This window comes from Arvicola amphibius, chromosome 2 (assembly GCF_903992535.2).
Source record: "Arvicola amphibius chromosome 2, mArvAmp1.2, whole genome shotgun sequence".
NCBI lineage: Eukaryota > Metazoa > Chordata > Mammalia > Rodentia > Cricetidae > Arvicola > Arvicola amphibius.
The window spans coordinates 36955143-36977033 of NC_052048.2; the positions used below are offsets into that span (position 1 = coordinate 36955143).

Consider the following 21891-nt stretch of genomic DNA (forward strand, 5'->3'; position numbering starts at 1 on the left):
GTGTGTGACTGAAACTGCTTTTCATCCAGAACAAAGATGCTCTGAGGATCCTGATGCCCAGATAACAAAAATATTTTCTGCATCAAAGCATTTACCCCCAAATTTTTCTCTTCTCCTTTCTTTTCATGCCACGCTGAGCCCAAATTTCTGTACTGAGTCATGTTCTGTTACTTTTTCTGCGCAACAGGCCATCCTATACCATACGGCTGGATGCCTATGAGAACATGGATTCTACATTTTGGACAAGCCAGTGACAGTAGCAGTTTCTTGATCAACCTCATCAATAAAGGCAATTGGAACTACATGTATAAACCTGATTCTGGCTCTCATGGAAACCCTAGCTTTAAATGTGGCCAGACTGCTTGCCTTTACTTGTGAGGGTATCATCTAGTACCTTGTTTTTCTTTCAGTAAGGTAGTGTAAGATTTATTGTTTGTAGTATAAATATGTCAAGAAGCCCACTCAGTATTCAACTTCAATTTATAGTTTAGATATTCCATAACATCCTTTCAAACAAGTCATAAACAGATTCAGATAAAGTGAACCCGGATCTCACCTCTCTAGAGAGGAAAGAAAAAATATTTGAGATGTGCTTTTACAACATACACCTAACTTCCATTTTTTTCCTTATGAATCAGTAACTCTAGCTATAAACATATTCCTGGTTAGACTTATTTAACTATATAGTCATTATTTCAGTGTTTTATATCCCAAATTGTTTAAGTTAACATTAGGAAATATTTCTGCTTAGATCAATTAGTCAACACACAGACAACTAGAAAGCATTTGCCCTCAGGTCTCTGTGTGTATTTGTGGTACGGGAAAAGGTAACTAGGAGGAAAAACTTATAAATTAGCTCCCACTGCACTCCCATTTGCAGCAAGAGGTTACCTACTTGGAGAAGCTGTGGTCATACTTTCCAGACACTATTATCACTATCTAAAACAATGTTTTCCTCAATGTGAAGGTCAGATTTATTGAGCTGTACTCAACAGGTCTAAAGAAAAGCTCCTGGTGATAAATGAAATTTCTTACCAAAGTCTCCAGAGAAGTGTATTTATGTTTAATAAAAAAAAGAAAAGTCAAAATCTTAACTATGCACAAGGAAGGTTGAATTCTTCATAGCAGACTGGAAAAAGATGTGAATTACAGATTGGTCCCTGCTGTTTGGTAGTTGCAAACTGGGAGCCAGATGTTTTCTTTTCTTTGCACATTTATTTACTTACATAAAATGAAGAAAGCAAATCAGAAAAAATAATATATTTCTGCAAGGAATTTTGGTCCTTTGGACTAAAATGATATTCCTAATACGATCCTGGTTCTAGGTATTCATGTTTATTCTGAGATGCCATCTTTGACCTCTAGGTAGACAGATATAAGCAGCATGAGGCATATAGACATATCTTCATGCAGTTCTATTTTGATACCTCTCTGCATACAAACGCAAATTCATGTTGGTATCTGCAGTTTTAATCATGAATAATTTCTATTAATTTAATGTGCTGACTTATTTCTCCTTATAGACAAGACACTCAATATTTTCTCAGTTATGTTACACACAAAAGATACTATCAGAATTATGAACACCCCCAAATTCATATTTACTAGCAGTTCTGGTTTATTTATTTATTTTTTTTGTCAACTTGATACAAGGTAGAGTTAGATACAAAAAAGGAACTTTTACTGAGAGAATTCGTCCATTGTATTGCCTTTAGGCAATCCTCGAAAGCATTGTCTTTACTAATGCTTGATCGGGATGATTCTGCACATTGGGGGTAGTGCTACCCAGGGGCTGGTGTTCCTGAGCTTTATAATAAAGTATGCTTGGAAAGCCAAGGGAAATAAACAATTTCTTACATAGTCTCTGCTTCAGTTCCTACTTCCAGGAACCTGCCTAGAGTTTCTGCCCTCACTTCCTTCTATTATTGACTGCTCTGTGAATTATAATCTAAAAAAACCTTTCCTCTCCACATTGACTTTTGTCATGGTGCTTTATCACAGCAGCAGAAATCCATATACGACACTAGATATGTGAAATGCCTAAATATGATGATTTTGTCTCTAGCCTTTAATTGTCATGCGTACTTTCCCCAAGTTAAATGTACACAGTTTTTGCTTCTTAATATGTTTGTTGTTGTTATAGTGGTAATTAATGAAATAGGGAGAGGTAGAATTATTTGTTACAAGATATATTGAATGCTCTACCACTCGCACATTGAGTTTTAATTGACTCAGACTATAGGAAAACTATTATTGCCTGTCATGTCTACTGCACTATTTCCTCACTTTTCCCCATTTATGTTTACTAGTCTGTTTTAGATAGCTTACCACATGAGGTTTTAAAGTTTAAAGGGTAAACTCATACAACCCTTCCCTTATAATCTTGGGACAATGTATCTTCTGTCTCTTCCCCTTCCTTTCCTTCCTCTCTCTCTCTCTCTCTCTCTCTCTCTCTCTCTCTCTCTCTCTCTCTCTCTCTCTCTCTCACCTACACTCACTAAAGAAAAAAATGGCTTCATGAGAAAGACCTGGTTTCCAAGAAAAGAACATATCATAGTCCTCTAGTATGTAGTCATTGATTCTGTTTTCTGTTTCATTTTTTCACCCATTCCCACACTTGTTTTATCATTTAAAAGTATATAATTAGCAAGGTTTTGATCTCACTTGAGTCAATGACAAAGCCATCATGTAACTTCTATAATGTATGAAATAGGAGTTGATATTTGCTCAGCATTTCCATCAGTACAGACATTTCGAGACTCACCATTGAAGTTAACATTGCGGATATACTTCAACAGCTTCTTTCCCCCTGCTTGCTCCATCTCTGGGCAAACTCCCCGGTAATCAGCACACAGATCCTTATTCATGTGATGAAGGGCATGTGCCATGGCATACACAGCATCAATCACAAACTGAACTTTTCCCTCCTGCTCATAATTGGAGTCTTTTCCAATTCGCTCCTGTCCTGCACATTAAAACAAGAAACACAGACAGATCGGTGTTGAGTGGGAGTGCACATTTCCTTCTGCTTTTGATCATGCATGAAGATAATAAGACTTTGAGAAGTCGAACAGTTCAATCCACATAGCCACCTGTGGTCATGATGTCCCATTTTTTCTAATTTGTGGAATTTTCCTTTAGAGTCTATTGCATTGACTGTTTTGACTTATGCAGTATACTTCAGAAGCAGGACTTCAAAGGAACACTATGGTGGCTTTTGTCATGAGCCAGTATGGAATCTGGAGCAACATTTTCCCACCACACAAAGGGCTTCATAGACTCTATCTTAGTTTGGAGGGAGGTGAGGGGTCTATAATAAAATCTTTAAAGTTTGTTTGCTCTGGAAGGGACAATGGGAACATATCAAATGGGAGCACAAAGGCCTTCAAGCCTGAGCTCATTATCCTTCCCATACTTGGATTCCTGGTATGTTCCTGTGTCTACTATGTTCATTACTGGAGAATTGTGTACTCAAAGCAGAAACTATGATCTCATTATCTTTATTATTTTTTTCTCCCACCTGTTTCTCATACACAAAAGTGGTGTATGTTACAGTATTACCATCTCTATCTCAGACAATCCAAAGCATTTTGGACATACTATTAATATTTGGAATATATCATGTCTAACTCTTTCATCAGGATATGAGACTAGAGGTCTTTATTTAATGATTCATTCTCCATGTTTGTCTCTGTAAATGGCAGAGCTGACAACACACTCAGAATCCATAATCTCTCTCCAGTCCTCCACTAAGCACAGAATATGATGTTACCCTCTTTCCTGTCCACAGTAGATGATCATTCTTCAGCCTGCCACCAACTGCCCAGTCATGGCTGATAAGGATTCTTTTCGCATGTACACCTCTCAGCTTTGTTCTGCTTCTTTAAGTTCCATCCTCATGTTGTGAGTTGTATATTCTAGCTCCTCATTCTCCTCATGTGAAAGCAATGGCGACGGTTCAGTATGTCATACCATAGATGATGTTTGTTATTACCATATTGACCTTTCTCTACCTTTTCTCCAGGTTTGTTTGTTTGCTTGCTTGTTGTGTGTGTGTGTGTGTGTGTGTGTGTGTGTGTGCTTTGTGTTCTTTTAGAATATTCTTTTTACAATTTATTTTATTTAGGAGATTATAATACAGTTATGTCATTTCCCCCATCTCTTGCCACTTTCGAAGCTCTCCTGTATACCCTCCTTGTTCTCTTTCCAAATCTTGGCCTCCTTTTTTATTAATTGTTGTTACATGCATATATGTATATGTATATGCAAATATTCATAAATACAATATACTCAGTCATATAATGCTGCTTGTAAATATTTTCAGGGCTGACCATTTGGTATTAGATAGCTAATTGCTGTGCATTTCCTGGAGAAGACTATTTCTCCTGTGCACAGCAGTCAGTGCTTGCCTGTAGTTCTTTTTTTAAAATTTTTATTAAATTATATAATTTTACAAATTTTCACCTCCTCCCCTCCTCCCATTTCCCTTCCCCTCTCTCCATCCTCCCTCCCTTTCCTCTCCAGTCCAGGGAACAGTCAGGGTTCCCTGCCTTATGGGAAGTCCAAGTTCCTCCCCCATCCATCCAAGTCTAGGAAGGTGAGAATCCAAACAGACTAGGTTCCTACAAAGCCAGTACATGCAGTAGAATCAAAACCCAGTGCCACTGTCCTTGGCTTCTCAGTCAGCCCTCCTTGCCTGTAGGTCTTTGTGTAGGATTTAGGCCTCATGGGCATTCCCTGTTCATTTTGGCATGTCTGTTGTCTTTGTCCTTGCTGAGCTCATGTTAATGTAACCATGCTGGTGAGTCTTTATGTGTAGCTTCTGACATTATTAGGAGAAACAGGCATAGGAAATTTATTCCATCTCTTCCACACATGTGGCTATTGTTAATCCATCTGGTTTTGCTTGCATTCTTTGATTTCCTTTGATAGAAAAATAGTTTAAGTCTCTCTTGATGTAAGTACAATGTTACTGTATTTTGCTTGTCAGTCTAATTAAACATTGCAATCTTCTATTATATCCATAGGGGCAGTGTATTGTAAGGCTCTAAACATAGGACTCCATGGTAATTTATACCGTCTCTATCTCCATGACAAAGAACAGCACTGAACATCTGACAGATGCTCAATGACTTGTGTTTTTATTATTATTCAGGTTAGATATGATTGACAGGTTCCTGTAATACCAGAACTTGGGATATGAAGGCAGGAATTTCAAGATATCAAGGTCAACCTGGGGCAGATGAGACCCTCTCTTAAAAAGGAGTAGGATGAACAAATCATAAAACAGATCATTTTTAATTGTTTAAAATTATATTCACTTGTATGTATGTGTGTATTCTCAAGAGTGTGTGTGTGTGTGTGTGTGTGTGTGTTTATATTTTTTGTGAAGAGGTCAGTACAACTTGGAAGAATTGATTCTATTTTTCTTGGTAGGATGTAGAAATCAAACTTAGGTCATTAGGCTGTGAAGCACATACCTTTGCCCACTGAGACAATTCACTTGTCTCCAAATAGATAAATTATAAACTCACTAAGTACATGATATCAGGACTCTTGTCCTTCTAAGAAAAATAAGCATCTGCATACTACATTTTACTTGACATGAACATTTCTCATTGTCTCTTAGGGCACATTTGTGTCACAATGAAGTAGTATAAATTCTATAAACTCTACCATTCTTTCTTAAAATACACACAGGACTCACTCATGACATGTGCTATGTTAAGTTTTAAGTTTGTTATTGAGGGTCTTTCTCAGAGTGTTTTTTTTTTCTCTATATGTACTATTTTTGAACCTAAGATTCTCATTCTGTATCCCCAGTTATCCTAGAATTATCTATATAGTCCTGGGTAGTCTTAAACTCATAGTAATCTATTACCTCAATCTCCTAAATGCTTGAATTAAAGATATGAGCCATTATGCCCAGAGAGAACATTTAATATTATAATGCAAATTATAATCTCCATGAAAGAAATCCCAAATTTAGAATATTTATCCAAATTTGTATTTTTACTTTGATGAATACACATTGATAGCTCCTGTGGTCGACAATTTAGTACATTAGGAAGCTTCATTCACATGTTGATGAAACACACTCACTGTTTGTCACTGGAGCTGTAGATATGTAGAGTAGGTTTTTTGGTTTGTTTTACTTTAAGATAAAATCATCACAAAATCAGTGCTATTTTCAAGGTGAATGGAAGAATTTTACTTAATCTTGACAATTATCTCTAATTTCCCTTTCAAGGAAATTCCTCATTCTTAATAACAGTGCAATGCAATGATTATTAATTTATGCCATTGTATAATAAGCATCTAATGTCCTCAGAATGTACTAACAACATGTCTAGCAAATTATTTACAACACGTAGTGTAATGTAGAGCATGGTGTGTGTGTGTGGGGGGGGGTCGTGCATGTGCTATTTTTGACCAATTTTTGTTTTTCGAGTTATATTTTGAAACATGAGATTGTCTGAATGTCTCAGTTAGGATGTCTATTATTATAAAGAGACACCAGGATCACAACAACTCTTAGAAAGAAAACATTTAATTGAGGCAGTGGCTTACAGTTTCAGAAGTTCAGTCTGTTATCAGAAAGGTGGAACATGGTTGATTGTGTGTAGGCAGACATGTTGCTGGAGAGGTAACTGAGGTCCTACATCTTATAGGCAACAGGAAGCATACGGTGACACTGGATGTATCTTGAGCATTTATGAGACCTCAAAGCCTACCTCCTCAGTGACACACTTCCTCCAACAAGATCACACCTACTCCAACAAGGCCACACCTCCTAATAGTGCCAATCCCTTTGGTGGCTATTTTCTTTTTCATTTTCTTTGTGTCTTTTTGTGTCATATAAACACACATCTGGATAGTTGCAAAAAAAGAGACCAGAAAAGGGTGTCTGGACTCTTACTCTTTCTGCTTTAGTTCCTGTACACAGGGTCTCTCACTTCACTTGAAGCGATGTTGGAAACCAACAAGCCATGGAGAATCTTTGGGCTCTGCCTCACAAACTCAGGTTACAGTTATGTGCATGGGCATGCTTACATATTTACAAGAATTCTGGAAATTTGAACTCAGGTCTTCAGACTTGCATAACAACTCTTTATCCACAGAGTAATCTCCCTAGGCCATTACTTGCATTTTTCTTATACGGAAATTCTAACATCTTTTAATGTGAAAGAATGCCAGTTGTTCACAATCTAGCCAATTTGTAGAAAAACAAACAAACCCCCTTATTTCCTTCTCTATTTTAAAAGCTTTACTAATTATACAGATGAATAAATTGCAAATATTTCCCTTATTTTGCATTTTTCTCTGAATTATCTTTTTTCCAGATAAAAATTCATTCATTTTTTTTCTAATTATTTTCCTTTATTACTCTTGATTGCTAAATCATGCTTAAACAGGCATTCTGGGCTGGAAAGATGCCTTGATGGTTAGAAACACTTGGTCCTCTTGCACAGGACTCAGATTCAGTTGTCATGGAGGCTCACAAACATCTGTTAACTCCAGGGCCACAGGATCTGATACCTTGTTCTCACCCCCATGGGTACCAAGTACCCATGCATTGCTCAAACATATGTGGAAGCATGCACTCATACATGTAAAAATAATTAGTTGGTTTTTTTTCTCTGCCTTCTGAGTGCTGCAATTAAAGTCATGTGCTACCATTTTCAGACTGAAATATAGTAGAGTTTTTTAAAAAATATTCTTACTTCAAGAGTATCAGATTTTATCCTCATTTCTATATAGTACCTGTTCAATCAAGCAAATAAATAAATTCAAATTAATTATGATTGATTTAGAAAATGTGCTACTCCACAACCCAGGCAGGCCTGGAATTGTGATCCTTCTGCCTCTGCTTCCCAAGGGCTGGCAAGGTAGACATGAGCTGCCATGCTGATCGCTATCTGTGTAATGTTGGTCTTTCAGATGTAAACAATTGTTTCATTTGAAGAGCCATTCTGGAGAACAATGTGAAGAGTCAATTAAAATCTTATTGTCTCTCTGGCTGTCCTAATATTACCACTGGATATTGTAACACATCACAACGTTTTCTCCGGTTTTAGTGTCTTCTGAATATACACCCTAATTCCACATGTAACTGTATTTACGTCCAATTTAAAGTCTGTTTATTTAACAAATCTTTTTACATACTAAGAGTGAAGTTCAAGTTATTAAGGCTTGATAACATATTCAAATAGCAAACTAAGAAAATCTCTGCCCTTTGACTGGTAGAAATTTGCTATGAACAGGCTGATCTTGAACTTAGAGCAATCTTATAAACTCTGTCCCCAAACACTGGCATATCAGGTTTGTGCCCCTGAACCTGATATTTCTTTTTTATTATTAATTTCTGAAATAAACATTATTATCAAAGACCTAATTTCATGGAAAAAATAGCACAGGGCAAGCAACCAGTGACTAAATTTCATAATGTGTATTGTTTTAAAATAAGATTACCTTGGACTGAAATTTTACTAAAGTGAGACTTTTCTGATCTACCTTGTGGGTGGTGGGAATTGAACCTGGATCTTTTGGAAGAGCAGCCAGTGCTTTTCCCTACTGAGTTATCACTCTGGCTCTGCTCTGATAATGGTTAAGTGTTCTTATGTTCTGTCTCAGTTGGTTTTGCTGCCTCATATACTGCTTTCATTTTCCATGTAGCATCTCATTGACTTTTATCTATGTACATGAAATTAATATTTTACCTATTTCACTGGATTCCAACTTTTTATTACAAAAATTTTAAACAGAAATCAAAGTAAAAAGAACTTTCGAGCAAGTCCAGCAATTATATCGTAGCATCATTTGAATGCTTTAAGGCCATGTTTACTGTGATAACAGTACCATCTAACTTATTTTATAAGCCTCTTCGTTTTTAATATTAATTTTCTAACATGATCTTTTGCAAATTTTTTCTGTTTTTATACTACTCAAAAAGGCAATATTGGAGGTATTATGACTGCTATAAACTCACACTATGAAATGACTTCAGCCCAATAATACAGGGGAACAGGTTCTAGTGTGCTTTAATGCGGGCATTTATCCCAGAAAGAACACTTTCAAAAAGACTAGAACTGTTTTTGGTAATGAAATATTTTATTGCTGGAGAAACATTTCAGACTTTATGCCTTTCTGGAAGAGTCACCAGATATATTAACATATTAGAGGCTCAGGGAAGACTTCAGAATGGAATTTGTCAGACTAACAGAACTTGAAAAATGTAGCCTTGTTATAGGGAAACAGATGTGGTGAGTTTATTTACCAACAACCACAAATATCAGTTAGGTATTATTTTCCTACTGAAGCAATTGATTTTATCACTGTGACAAAGTAGCCTGAGAAAGACAATTTAAGGGAGAAAAGAGGAATGCTGACTGGCAGCTTCAGAGGTTTCAGTCTGTATGGCCCATGTATGTGAACAATACATCATGGCCCATGATGCCTGTGGCAGACAGCAGCTAGTCACATCAGCATGAAGAAGAAGAGAGTGACAGGTAGCAACCAGGGATAATACACTCCCAAGAACCTGTCTATGGTAACCTACATCCTCTAGCTAGGCCCCATCTTGCAAAGTTTCCAGGATAATACCAAAATAGCATCATCAATTGGACACTATAAATTTGAAGTGAATCCTATGGGGATGGGGCATTTCAGATTTAAGCCACAACAGGCAGCTACAAATATTTGCTAAATTTGAAGTTCTGGCTATTCATGAAGTATTTACTTTAACTCCTGGCTCTTTTACAGCATGGTATCTGATTATGCTCCAATCTTGATGGCAAGCACTGGGAGTTAAGGAATGTTGAATTCCCCTGAAACATTCAGGGATGATTCATATCTGTCAAAACCCATGACCTTCTTTCTGTTAGTAGTGATTTCCATCTCTCATCTGAGGGATGCTACTGAAGACTCAGAAAGTAAATGATGTTTTGTTCTTTTCTGTCTGATCTGTCTTAGGGAAGTGTAGTAAATGAGGCTCAGGCTGTGTTCCCAGCACCCATCCGCCTGGCTACCTTAGCCCCCAAAATAAGCACATGGAAATTTTATTCATTTAAATACTGCCTGGCCCATTAGTTCTAGCCTCTTATTTGCTAACTCTCACATCTTTATTCAACCCATTTCTAATCTGTTCACCACGAGCTCATGGCTAACTGGGAAAGATTCAGCATATCTGACCTGGCAGCTTCATGGCGGGCAACTCTCTGCCTCTGCCTCCTTTCTCCCAGAATTCTGTTCTGTCTACCCTACCTGTCTAAGATGCTGCCCTATCAAAAGGCCAAGGCAGTCTCTTCATTTAACCAATGAAAGCAACACCTAGAAAGAAGACCCTCCTACAGGGAGGGAAAACAGAAGTTTGTCCATGTATTCTCTCTTTCCCCCACAAAAGTGACCTAATGTTTTCCTAGGGACCAAGGTAGAAAGAGGCATGGGCTATAAGTGTAACCAATGAGATGGGAGAGTTTGCTTACAAAATTCAACAAGCAATGATTTATTTTGATGAAGAGATTTGTCAGTTGTATCAACAGTGTTCTGACTCCCACCATCATCACAATTACCATAGTCATTTTGCAATCCTGAGGAAATAATGCATTATATCCATGGCAACAGAATACAGGGCAAGTATACAAAGGTACATCAGAGCAATGGATTAGCCAAGACTACATTTTATCCCATGCAGTGTACTAATGGTTTAACCACCTAATAAGGCTTGATATCCAGTATTTCTAGGTTTCTTCAATTGCTGCTTTTATCCACATACCAATTTACAACACTCCAAAGGACTAGCATTAAGTACATAAAAGTCATGCTGCAAGTCAGTGTTAAATATCTTCAACAACATAGCTTGCAACAGAATTATAAAAAAAGCCTTTCCAATTAATTCTCCCTTAACACTTCGTTCTTTCAATCTTACTGCTTGAATGAAATGTTCCTATATACTATCTCTCATGTTCTTTACTTCACACTCACCATCATGTTTGCAAAGAAGTCTCTTAGTTTGAGAAAAAGTGAGAATCTAGAAGTATTATGTACTGGGTGTCAATATGCAAAGAAGCTAACCTTCCTTCTCTCCTGACATTCTGCTTGTTACTTCTAGCCAGAATCCAGTATTTAACTTTCAAGAGCACACTCCATTTTTAAAAATTTATTTATTTATTAAAAATTTCCACCTCTTCCCCTCCTCCCATTTCCCTCCAACTCCCCCACTTACCCTCCCCCTCCCTCTCTAGTCCTAAGAGCAGTCAGTGTACCTGCCCTGTGGGAAGTCCAAGGCCCTCCCCCCTAAATCCAGGTCTAGGAAGGTGTGCATCCAAACAGACTAGGCTCCCAAAAAGCCAGTACATGCAGTATAATCAAAACCCAGTGCCATTATCATTGGCTTCTCAGTCAGCCCTCATTGTCAGCCACATTCAGAGAGTCTGGTCTGATCACATGCTCATTTAGTTCCAGTCCAGCTGGCCTTGGTGAGCTCCCATTAGATTAGTCACACTGTCTCAATGGTTGGATGTACCCCTCGTGGTCCTGACTTCCTTGCAGTTCTACTCAGTGGTAAAAAAAAAAAAAAAATGACATCTTGAATTTTGCATGCAAATGGATGAAAATAGAAAACAATTTACTGAGTGAGATAACCCAGACCCAAAAGATGAATATGGTATGTACTTACTCATAAGTGGATTCTAGCCATAAACAAAAGACATTGAGCCTATAATTTGTGATCCTAGAGAAACTAAATAAGAAGGTGAACACAAAGAGAAACATATATTTATCCTCCTGGATATTGGAAGTAGACAAGATTGCTGGGCAAAATTTGGGAGCACAGGGGTGGGAGTGGGGTGGGGGGAAGGGGAGATAGGGAGAGAGAAGTGAGAAGGGGAGGATTGGGGAGACCTTGGGGAATGGGATGGTTGAGATGGAGGAAGGGTAGATATAGGAACAGGGAAGAAGATATCTTAATTAAGGGAGCCATTTTAGGGTTGGCAAGAGACTTGGCTCTAGAGGAGTTTCCAGGTGTCCAAGGAGATGTCCCCAGCTAGGTCCTTGGGCAGTAGAGGAGAGGGTGCCTGAACTGGCCTTATCCCATAGCTACACTGATGAATATCTTGCATATCACCATAGAACCTTCATCTGGCATTGGATGGAAATAGAGACAGAGACCCACATTGGAGAACTGGACTGAGCTCCCAATGTCCAGATGAAGAGAAATTTTAAAAGTATATTTTATTAATTCTTTGAGAGATTCATATAATATACTTTGATCAAATGCACACTCCTAACTTCCTGCTGTTGAATAAGAATTAGCTGCTTTACATGGGAAAAATTGACACATGCTTATCACCATCAGAATGTTTAATGATTAATCTACTGTGGAACACTTGACTTTGAAGGGCTTGCTTAGCTTGTCCTCTGGAATGCATTCCTCTCTCAGATAATAGGCCTTCATGATGATGCATATTCAAATTTATAAGGAATAGATAAGGAAAATGGAACTGATATCATTAGTATAGTGATGGAGGTGGGTCATCTGTCTATGTGTTACTTTCATTGGTTAATAAAGAAACTGCCTTGGCCCTTTAACAGGACAGAAAATTAGGTAGGTGGAGTAAACAGAACAGAATGCTGGGAAGAAGGCAGTGAGGCAGATGTCCCAGGCAGTCGCCATAGCTCTGTTCTCCAAGATGGACGCAGGTTAAGAATCTTCCTGGTAAGCCACCCCTCATGGTGCTACACAGATTACTAAATATGGGTTAATGCAAGAGGGAAAATTAGCCAATAAGAGGCTGAAACTAATGGGCCAGGCAGTGTTTAAAAGAATGCAGTTTCCTTGTTATTATTTTGGGTAAAGCTAGCTGGGTGGCAGGACACAGCCCGCTGTTCTATCTACAGTATAGGTAATGCTGTTTAGATGAGAACATAACAGGAAGACATGAAGATAGGCCTGGGAACCAAACAGAGACATTGGTCTTCTCCTTTAAGCAAAAAGTCCCAGAAAGTCTCAGTGGTCACCAATGACTGATGAATTTGATAGCTCACTATATGTTTCTAAGGGAATAAACAACTGTGAGTTTTATTTTAGTTTCAAATGTTAGTTGAAGTTATTTGCTCTGCAAAGAACTGTCTGAAACCAAGTTTTTTTTTTTTTAATTTTTTGTCTGGGCAGCACATTTAAAAGTTCTCTCTCTCTCTTTCTCTTTCTCTTTCTCTTTCTCTTTCTCTTTCTCTTTCTCTTTCTCTCTTTCTCTCCTCTCTCTCTCTCTCTCTCTCTCTCTCTCTCTCTCTCTCTCTCTCTCTCCCTCCCTCCCCCTCTCTCTCTCTCTTTCTCTCTCTCTCCCCCTCCCCCTCTGTGTGTGTGTGTGTGTATTCCTGTGTATATAACAAGTACCATACACGTGTATTGAATCAGTGAAAAACCTTGAATGTTGGTTCTTGCCTACTATATTTTGAAATGTGGTTTCATGTTCATTGTTGTATTGCCAAGATCTCTGGCCCCAAATCTTTCAGAACTTCTCACAAAATTCCTTTCCATCTGACATTAAGAGTGTTGATCACAGATATGAAATATATGTCTGGCTTTATGTGGGTTCTGCAGATGCAATTTCAATTTCTTTTACTTTCATAGCAAGTCCTTTATCCACTTTGTCAATTTCCCAGCCCTGGAAGCACTTTTAAACCTTGTGTTATATACATATAGGAATATTGACCATAACTGATTACATATTTATTGAGATTCAAGTCTTTTATGGCATTGGTACATAATTACTCTAAATACTAATGCTTGAATCTACTGAAAACAACAAATAACTCTAATTAAGAAAAATAATGTTGCAGGGCATTTAAAAACAGAGTTAGTCTATATTCTTATTCTAACAAAAGTGCTAGATTCTAGCTAAGGGGAAGGTAGGGACATAAGGCAGGAAGGTGGATGCTGAAGAGTTGGAGATGTTGCAGAGTAGAATATCCTGTGGCAATCCTGTAAGGCTCATAAGGAGCTTGCTGGAATTTTGCACAATTTAAAAATAAATAAGTAGTTGCTGACTTATACTTCTTTTCCTCAAGAGATCACAATTCTCTTTTGAAGAGGAATACAAATGACAAAAAGATTTAATTTTACAAACATTTACTTCAGTAAAAACATTTATGATGACCACACACGGAGAATTGAAGGATCAAAATCAATCCAAGGCCTTTTTATTATACACATATAAAGCAAGGAATGTGAGGAGGTCTGGATTGAGCTCCAAAGTTAGACTGCATTGGTGTATCTCTCTGTAGGTGAGGATGAGTGAGAGATGAATTGGATGAGTGAAGTGGGGAAATATTGAGGGGTTCACAGTGGGTTACTACATCACAAGCAATGTGAGTTTGTTGCTGACTGTCTATGGGCTAGGTTGTGTCGAGAGAGCTATTCATGGCTTGGCATTTGACCCTCAGAAGACACTAAGGAAAGAATGGTCATTTTTTCTGTTGATGGCCATTACCTGACTTACTGTTATTTTGCTTCACGTACAGTGAAAGAATTGCTCTTTAATACACAGAAAAGAGAACAACCTGGGGGCTTCCCCTATTCACTTTCATGTTCTAATTCAGTTAAGTCATAATTTATCTTCAAATTTCATAATAGTCATGATATATAAGGGTGGGTACGAGACTTAGTCTTTAGCACAGGATATCCTTGAAGAGTCTCTGTGGCTAAGGATGACCTTGAGTTTCTGACCTCTTTGCCTTCATCTATTTCATGTTTGGGTTACAATTATATACCATACCTGGTTTGTAGGATGCTCAAACCTAGGGCTTCCTGAATGCTTGGCAAATACTCTTCTATTTGAACTACTATCAGTCCCTAGCCATGATTTTCATTTGCATTCTCTGATTTTTTTGAATGGTTCATAGAGTTTCCTATAGAAAGAAATGAATGGTTTGGAAACCACTATTGTTTCATCCATGATTTCCTTGTGGGTATATAATTTAACACCAAACATAATTCACAAATTTCTAGTAGAAGAAGAAAAACAGAAAAAGAGGAAAGAGGAGAGAAGTCCTATGAACTCATCCTCCAATTATTATAAATACAATTTGATGTCAGCTGAAAAGAGATCATTGCAATGTTCTACAGCCATAGCAGCAATCAAGCTGCTTCTGATGAGTAGAGAACTCCAGCAAGCAAGAAAAGCTGGGAAATCAAACCATCTCAGTTTTTGCCATGAGCCCACCCAGAATGCTCCCTTGAAGACTGCTTCTTTTTACTTTCTTGCAATTGTTTCAATTTGAAATTTATTTTTCAATTTTCAATATTGTCAAAATTAAAATACACATACTGAATAAACATAAACATAAACATAACATGGTTGCTGAGCAGGGCTTAGATACAGTACACATAAGTATGTGTGTGGGGGGGCCTAGAAAAAGGCATATGCTTCAACAGCAAAATTCATAGGCCCGTAAGAAGTCAAAGGTCTTCTAAAAGAGTAAACACAGGGTTTCACGGCCAAAAGCAATCTTTTGGAGGTAAGAGCAACAGATTAGAAAAGATAAGTATAAAGTTTGCTATTAAACTAATATAAAATACACTTTACACTTTGTTATTCAACAGAACCAAACATGTGAGTATATTTCTTGTGATTTGTTAAGGTTAAGATTGAGTTTTAAGTCGTCATGGTGATGATGTTTCTGCCTTATTAAACCCACTTTTCTTGTTTATGTGCTTTGAGTCTTTTTTTAAAAACACATATTTAGAATTCTTTATAAAACACTAAATTCAAAATGAAGTAAAAAATGTGTTCTGAAAAGCGTGGCACAATAGTGAGTTTTTATAATCTCAACACTAGTAAGGTGAGTGCAGGGGGACTTTGAGTTCATGATCAGCCTGTGTTATGTAGTGAGACCCTGTTGGAAGAATCATGGAACATGCCTTTTTATTTGGGAAATAGTGTTTTGTGTGTGTGTGTGTGTGTGTGTGTCTGTGTGTATGTGTGTGTGTATATATATATATTATATGTAAATATATATGAAAATAAAACTATAACTTCAACTACTTTGTTTCAGAGTATAAAGAAAAATGCTACTTTGTTTTCTTTTTTGTAAATCTAGAAAAACTTTTCTCCCAAATAGGATTACTCTCTCTTCTAAATATAACACAAAAATTAAAATACTGTTTGATTTGTTTGATCAGTTTTCTTGTGTTATATAATAGTAAATGCAACATACAGCTAATACAGCTAGGTGAACAATCTGAGAAAGAAAGAGAAAGCAAAGAAGAGACGGGAAATGTGATACCATAGTAGAGAGGAAAGGACAGAAAAGTAAAGGGACAGAAAAGAAAAAAAATGAAGAGGAAACAGAAAAAAAGAAGAGGCATATTGGTAAGGGGAAAGGAAAGAAGAAAAAAAGAAAAGCAAGTGAGGGTGGAACAAAGAAAGGCTGAGTTTTTGGTTCTTTGTGTGTGGCTGTGTGCATCTGTGTAATAGTCTGTGTGAAGTCATGCACAGAGTGAATAGTCTCCTATTACTCTCTCTCTTCCTCTGCTGATGCAGTGTTTCTTCATGAGCTCAGAGTTCAGAAGCTACAAAAGTTCCATGCCTCTGTCTTCTCTTGGATATGGTGTTACAGGCATTTACAAGGAAAACTTAATCAGTGATGGGATCTGAACTCTAGTCCTCACAATTTTGGAAGCAAGTGCTCTTAAATGCTGAACCATCTCTCCAATCTCAAGTACTATGCATCGTTAAGGGAATATTCATCCTAAAGATAAACAACTAAGTAATTAAAATCAAAACCATGTGTATAATCTTGCTTTTTACTCACTGCAGTTTGGTAATACAAGAGTGACTAATATATTTGAAAATAAATTGCACACATAAGGACAGCTGTTGAGATTAGCCAGTGGATACATGTGCTGTAATTCAGTCCAGGATTACATCTGTGGTTTTTAGAAAGATTTCATGTAAATTGAAATAAAAATGATTGTGAAGGAAAAAAAAGAATATTAGGGGAAGAGAGAAAATGAGATGTAAAAGGAGAAAGAAAAGCTGCAGGAGAGAGAAGAAAATAAGAACAGGACCAGGGAGCGATGTGAGATTCCCCTCTGTATGCTGTGAATACCACTGATGAATAAAGAAATTTCCTTGGCCTGTTGTTAGGGCAGAGTAGAGCTAGGTGGGGAAAACTAAATTGAATGCTGGGAAAAAGGAGGCGGAGCCAGGGAGGAGCCAGGGAGGAGCCAGGGAGAAGCCACATAGCCCCCCTGGGACAGATGCTGGTGATACTAGAAATGGGTTAAATTAAGATGTAAGAGTTAGCCAATAATAAGCTAGAGCTAATGGACTAAGCAGTAATTTAATTAATACAGTTTCTGTGTGGTTATTTTGGGGCTGAGCAGCAGGAAACAAAAAGATTCCTACAACAAGGGAGCAAAGAGTGACTGGGTGATCAAGTGGTAGAGCAGATGAAGGTACATTCTCTCTCTCTCTCTCTCTCTCTCTCTCTCTCTCACACACACACACACACACACACACACGCACACGCACACACACACAGAGAAACATATAGACACATACACACAGAGACAAACACAATGCACCATGACACTTCTGACAACTTAGGTATGTCATTATAATCCAAAACTTAAATTACTTCCCACTTAGCCCTAACATATGTATAAATGAGTCATTCTAATTTCAGGGGTTCTAAAGGCTCAGAACATTTTTCTATTGTTCTACTTAAGGAACGTAGCAATATAATGTATGTGTAAACTCAGTCATTAGTAAGTTTTTCACCACCACCAACTTTCTTTGTTTACAAAGATATTTAATGTCTTTGCCTCCAAGACAAGGAGAAGCAGAAGGGTCCATGTCTTACACTGTGGTGGTCTTCCTAACAGAAAGCCTTCTGAGATGTCTCATTTCTGAGATGCCCCACAAGATATTCTCGTTAGTGGGTGATGCCTATGAACTTATGCTTTTGTCTCTTCTTCATTGATGCCCACGTTCAGTCATGCATACTGCCTTTATTTATTTTCATTTTAATACACATGAACAAGAAAGTTGTTTTTATTTTTCCTCTTTAGCATTTAGAAGTATTGATCCTCTTAATTTTATCCACATGCAGTAAAATTTCACACATATTAACTTGTACTTTTGGTGAATGCTGATATTAGGCATTTTTTCAGGTACACTTAGCCAACTATATTGGATATAATAGTTTTGCCTATGATTCATCTCCCAGGTGAAACTTCTCAGCATGCTTTTTACCAGAAGGAGTACTATCATCTATGACATGACATGTTACTGTCTTAATGATGCTCAGAAATTACATTGCTTAGTTGTAACTACATTGCCTTTAATCATTCAGTAATAATTATGGCAGCAAAACTACCTCCAAGTTATAAATTCTACCCAAATTTTTGCTGCGTAATAAATCTTTTAAAGAGATAGTTCAGCTATGCAGCTTGTTTTAAGAGCTTGGAATGAGTGAAAGGAAGCAACTTAGATGATGTTTGGATTTTATCCCCCTAAGGGCTTAATTTATTATAGGCAAAAGTTGGGCACTATTTATGCCTTGTTTTAAAAATATGGTAAGGACCCTTTCAAGCCAGGAAGATGCCAGTTCCTTGAATTGCTGTTTACAAGAGGAAAGCAACATTTTGGTTCAAGTCCTGGCTTTGCCAGATGCAGGCAACTTTGGGGGAAAGACACTTAATGAAACAGCAAGAACTTTGCTTTTCTCTCTCTTTAGTAGACTGTAAATATTGCCAGCCCCGCTAACTCTTCTGAGTTTTAGGGATGATCAAGTGACAATGTAAAGACTCTAAAGTGCAGCTCATAAAAGATAAATCAGGACTGAAATCAGTACCCAAGCATAAGGCAAAAAAAAAAAAAAAAATTCAATCTTGCAAGTTTTCCAAGCAACACAAATCAAAACAACGGTAACATTTCAGTTGCTTTGCCAGCAGCCAAATAGATTAGTGCAGTGCTTCTGGAAGCAAACATGGTAATATATTTCAATTGTCCAAAAGCTGTTTATCTTCCTTGAATTGGTAATGATACAAATGGATAATGCACATTTTGCTAAGACCATCAAAGCCTCCTGTCTCTTTGGCATTGCATTTAGCACTTTACACAATTTAACTCACTCAGAGTTTCTCCTCAAAGTACAAATCAAAGTGAAACCTGGTCAGACAATTAGCCTTATCAGAGTGTGTTACCAGTGAGCAGATAGTCATGGAGATGCAAAACCACTTGCTTCATGTTTCATGACTGGTATCAGGAAGGAACCAAACCTGTTGTGAGATGTCTGGGCTTCAGAATCCTCATTCTTTACTTAATTTCAGCTTCTAAAACTGAGCACAAGAAATCTGTCCCCTGGACAGAAAAGGGATGAGGTCTTAAGTTATTTTTCAATGTGTTTTTATAAAAACTCACTAGTAGCAAAGTGGAAAGTCTGCAAGTCATGAAAAATCAAAGCATAGAACTTTATCCAAAAATCCAATAAACTAATAATAGGTAAAGTGCTTATGATATATAAGGACAACAGGTAGACTGTTTATGATATGTAAGGTTACATGAAAAACTATTAAAAGGTACATTGAACTGGATTGGTGGCCCATACCTGTAATGGCATTTCTTTTTTTTTTTTTACTTGAAAATTGATTTTATTTTATTTTTTATGGGTTGCTACAAAAAGTCTTTATTAGTATACAATTTATCAAAAAGTCTTTATTAGTATACCATTTATCAAATACATCTTTTTTAATTTTATTAAAAATTTCTGCCTCCTCCCCACTTCCCAATTTACCTCTCCCTCCCCCCTCCACTCCCCTTCTCTCTCCTGTCTGAAGAGCAGTAAGGGTTCCCTGCCCTGAGGGAAGTCCAAGTTCCTCCCCCCTCCATACAGGTCTAGGAAGATGAGCATCCAATCAGGCTAGGCCCCTCCAAATCCAGGGGTGATGGGGAGAGAAAAGTGTGAAGGGGAGAATGGGGAGAGCTTGGGTGAACGGGATGGTTGGGATACAGGAAGGGTGGATATGGGAGCAGGGAAGTATATATCTTAATTAAGGGAGCCATTTTAGGGTTGTCAAGAGACTTGAATCTAGAGGGGTTCCCAGGTATCCAGGGAGATGCCCCCAGCTAGTTCTTTGGGCAGCTGAGGAGAGGGAGCAGGAAAAGGCCAGATCCTATAGTCATACTGATGAATATCTTGCATATCACCATAGAACCTGCATCTGGCAATGGATGGAAATAGAGACAGAGCCACACATTGGTGCACCGGACGGAGCACCCAAGGTCCAAATGAGGAGTAGAAGGAGGGAGAACATGAGCAAGGAAGTCAGGACTGCGATGGGTGCTCCCACCCACCGAGATGGTGGGGCTGATCTAATGGGAGCTCACCAAGGCCAGCTGGACTGGGACTTAAAAAGCATGGGATAAAACCGGACTCCCTGAACATGGCGAACAATGAGGGCTGCTGAGAAGCCAAGGACAATGGCACTGGATTTGGCTCCTACTACACATTATGGCATTTCTTTTTTTTTTTTTTTTTTTTTTTTCGGTTTTTCGAGCCAGGGTTTCTCTGTAGCTTTGGAGCCTGTCCTGGAACTAGCTCTTGTAGACCAGGCTGGTCTCGAACTCACAGAGATCCGCCTGCCTCTGCCTCCTGAGTGCTGGGATTAAAGGCATGAGCCACCGCCGCCCGGCACATTATGGCATTTCTTTTTTTTTTTTTTTTTTTTTCCTCATGGTTTATTTTTTTTATATTTAAATATTTCCATCTCCTTCCCTCCTCCTCCCCCCTCCCTCCGCTCCTCCTCCCCCTTCCCTCCCCTCCTTCTCCCCCTTCCCTCCCCTTCCCTCCACCCATACCTCCCCTCCCTCCCTCTCAAGGCCAAGGAGCCATCAGGGTTCCCCACTCTATGCTAAGGCCAAGGTCCTCCCAACTCCCCCCAGGTCCAGGAAGGTGATCGACCAAGCTGAGCGAGAAGGAAGATGATTGCAAGTTTGAAGCCAACCTGAATTATTTAGCAAATTCAAAAACCAGCTTGGGGTATTCATGCTGTCATTTTTTAAAAAAAAATATATATATATTTTTTCATTACAACTTCTATTAGGCTACCGTGGGTTTCCCAGAGGTTTAGTCCTTGCTAACACTGTAAGTTTTCCACAGGATTTTGGGCATGCATCTACATAGGAATGACAAGCCAGGACCAAAAGCCTCAGCACACCATGAGAGAGCCAGGTTTGTTCAGTGTCTAAGTAAAAAAAAAACACACACACAGAGTGACATCTAAATTAGACAACATTGCAGAGCAAACCATCCTCAGGGCTGTGTCAAGGGGTGGGCAGTTGTGGAGAACACTGCTGGAACTGACGGAATTGCAATCTATCTCTATCAGAGAGGTGATACCTGTGTTTCAGAGACAGCCATTTATTCCCCTTTGGTCACATTTGCTTGTTAGTCAGTCAATGAGTGATAGACAAACACCATGAGTAAGTCTCTAACACCGAACCCTTTTCAGAAACTGGAGTTAAATGAAGATGTGCAAAGTAACAATACCACTTCATTTCTTTCTCTTTTCTTCTTCCTATCTTACCCAATGCATTGAAATCTTTCATTCCAGGCAGATTTTACTTTACAGCTTGGAAAATAAAGTCTCTTACAATAATTGAATAATTGCCTCTTTAAACCATATAGATACTTGGGATTGAAGATATGACTGAAACTGGGGACAGTCAGGAGATGTAAGTGCCTGGTTTCTTTAAGCTCAGAGTTTAGTGTTATTTAGCAATTTCTCTGAACTGAGATTTGCATCCAAGAGGGAGAAAGTCTGGCAGGAGATTTCTTCAGACTCAAATAATTAATACAACTCTCAGGAAGTTTCTGAAATTGACT

The 21891-nt window shown here is 38.1% G+C and overlaps 1 protein-coding gene across 1 annotated transcript in view; it reads right to left on the reverse strand.

Moving 5' to 3' along the window:
• The window catches only part of Grm7 (glutamate metabotropic receptor 7), an 846624-nt gene that overhangs the window by 225665 nt on the left and 599068 nt on the right, over positions 1 to 21891 (reverse strand). Inside the window, 1 exon segment of the mRNA XM_038319039.1 lies at positions 2765 to 2965. Coding sequence (XP_038174967.1) covers positions 2765 to 2965 — 201 coding nt within the window.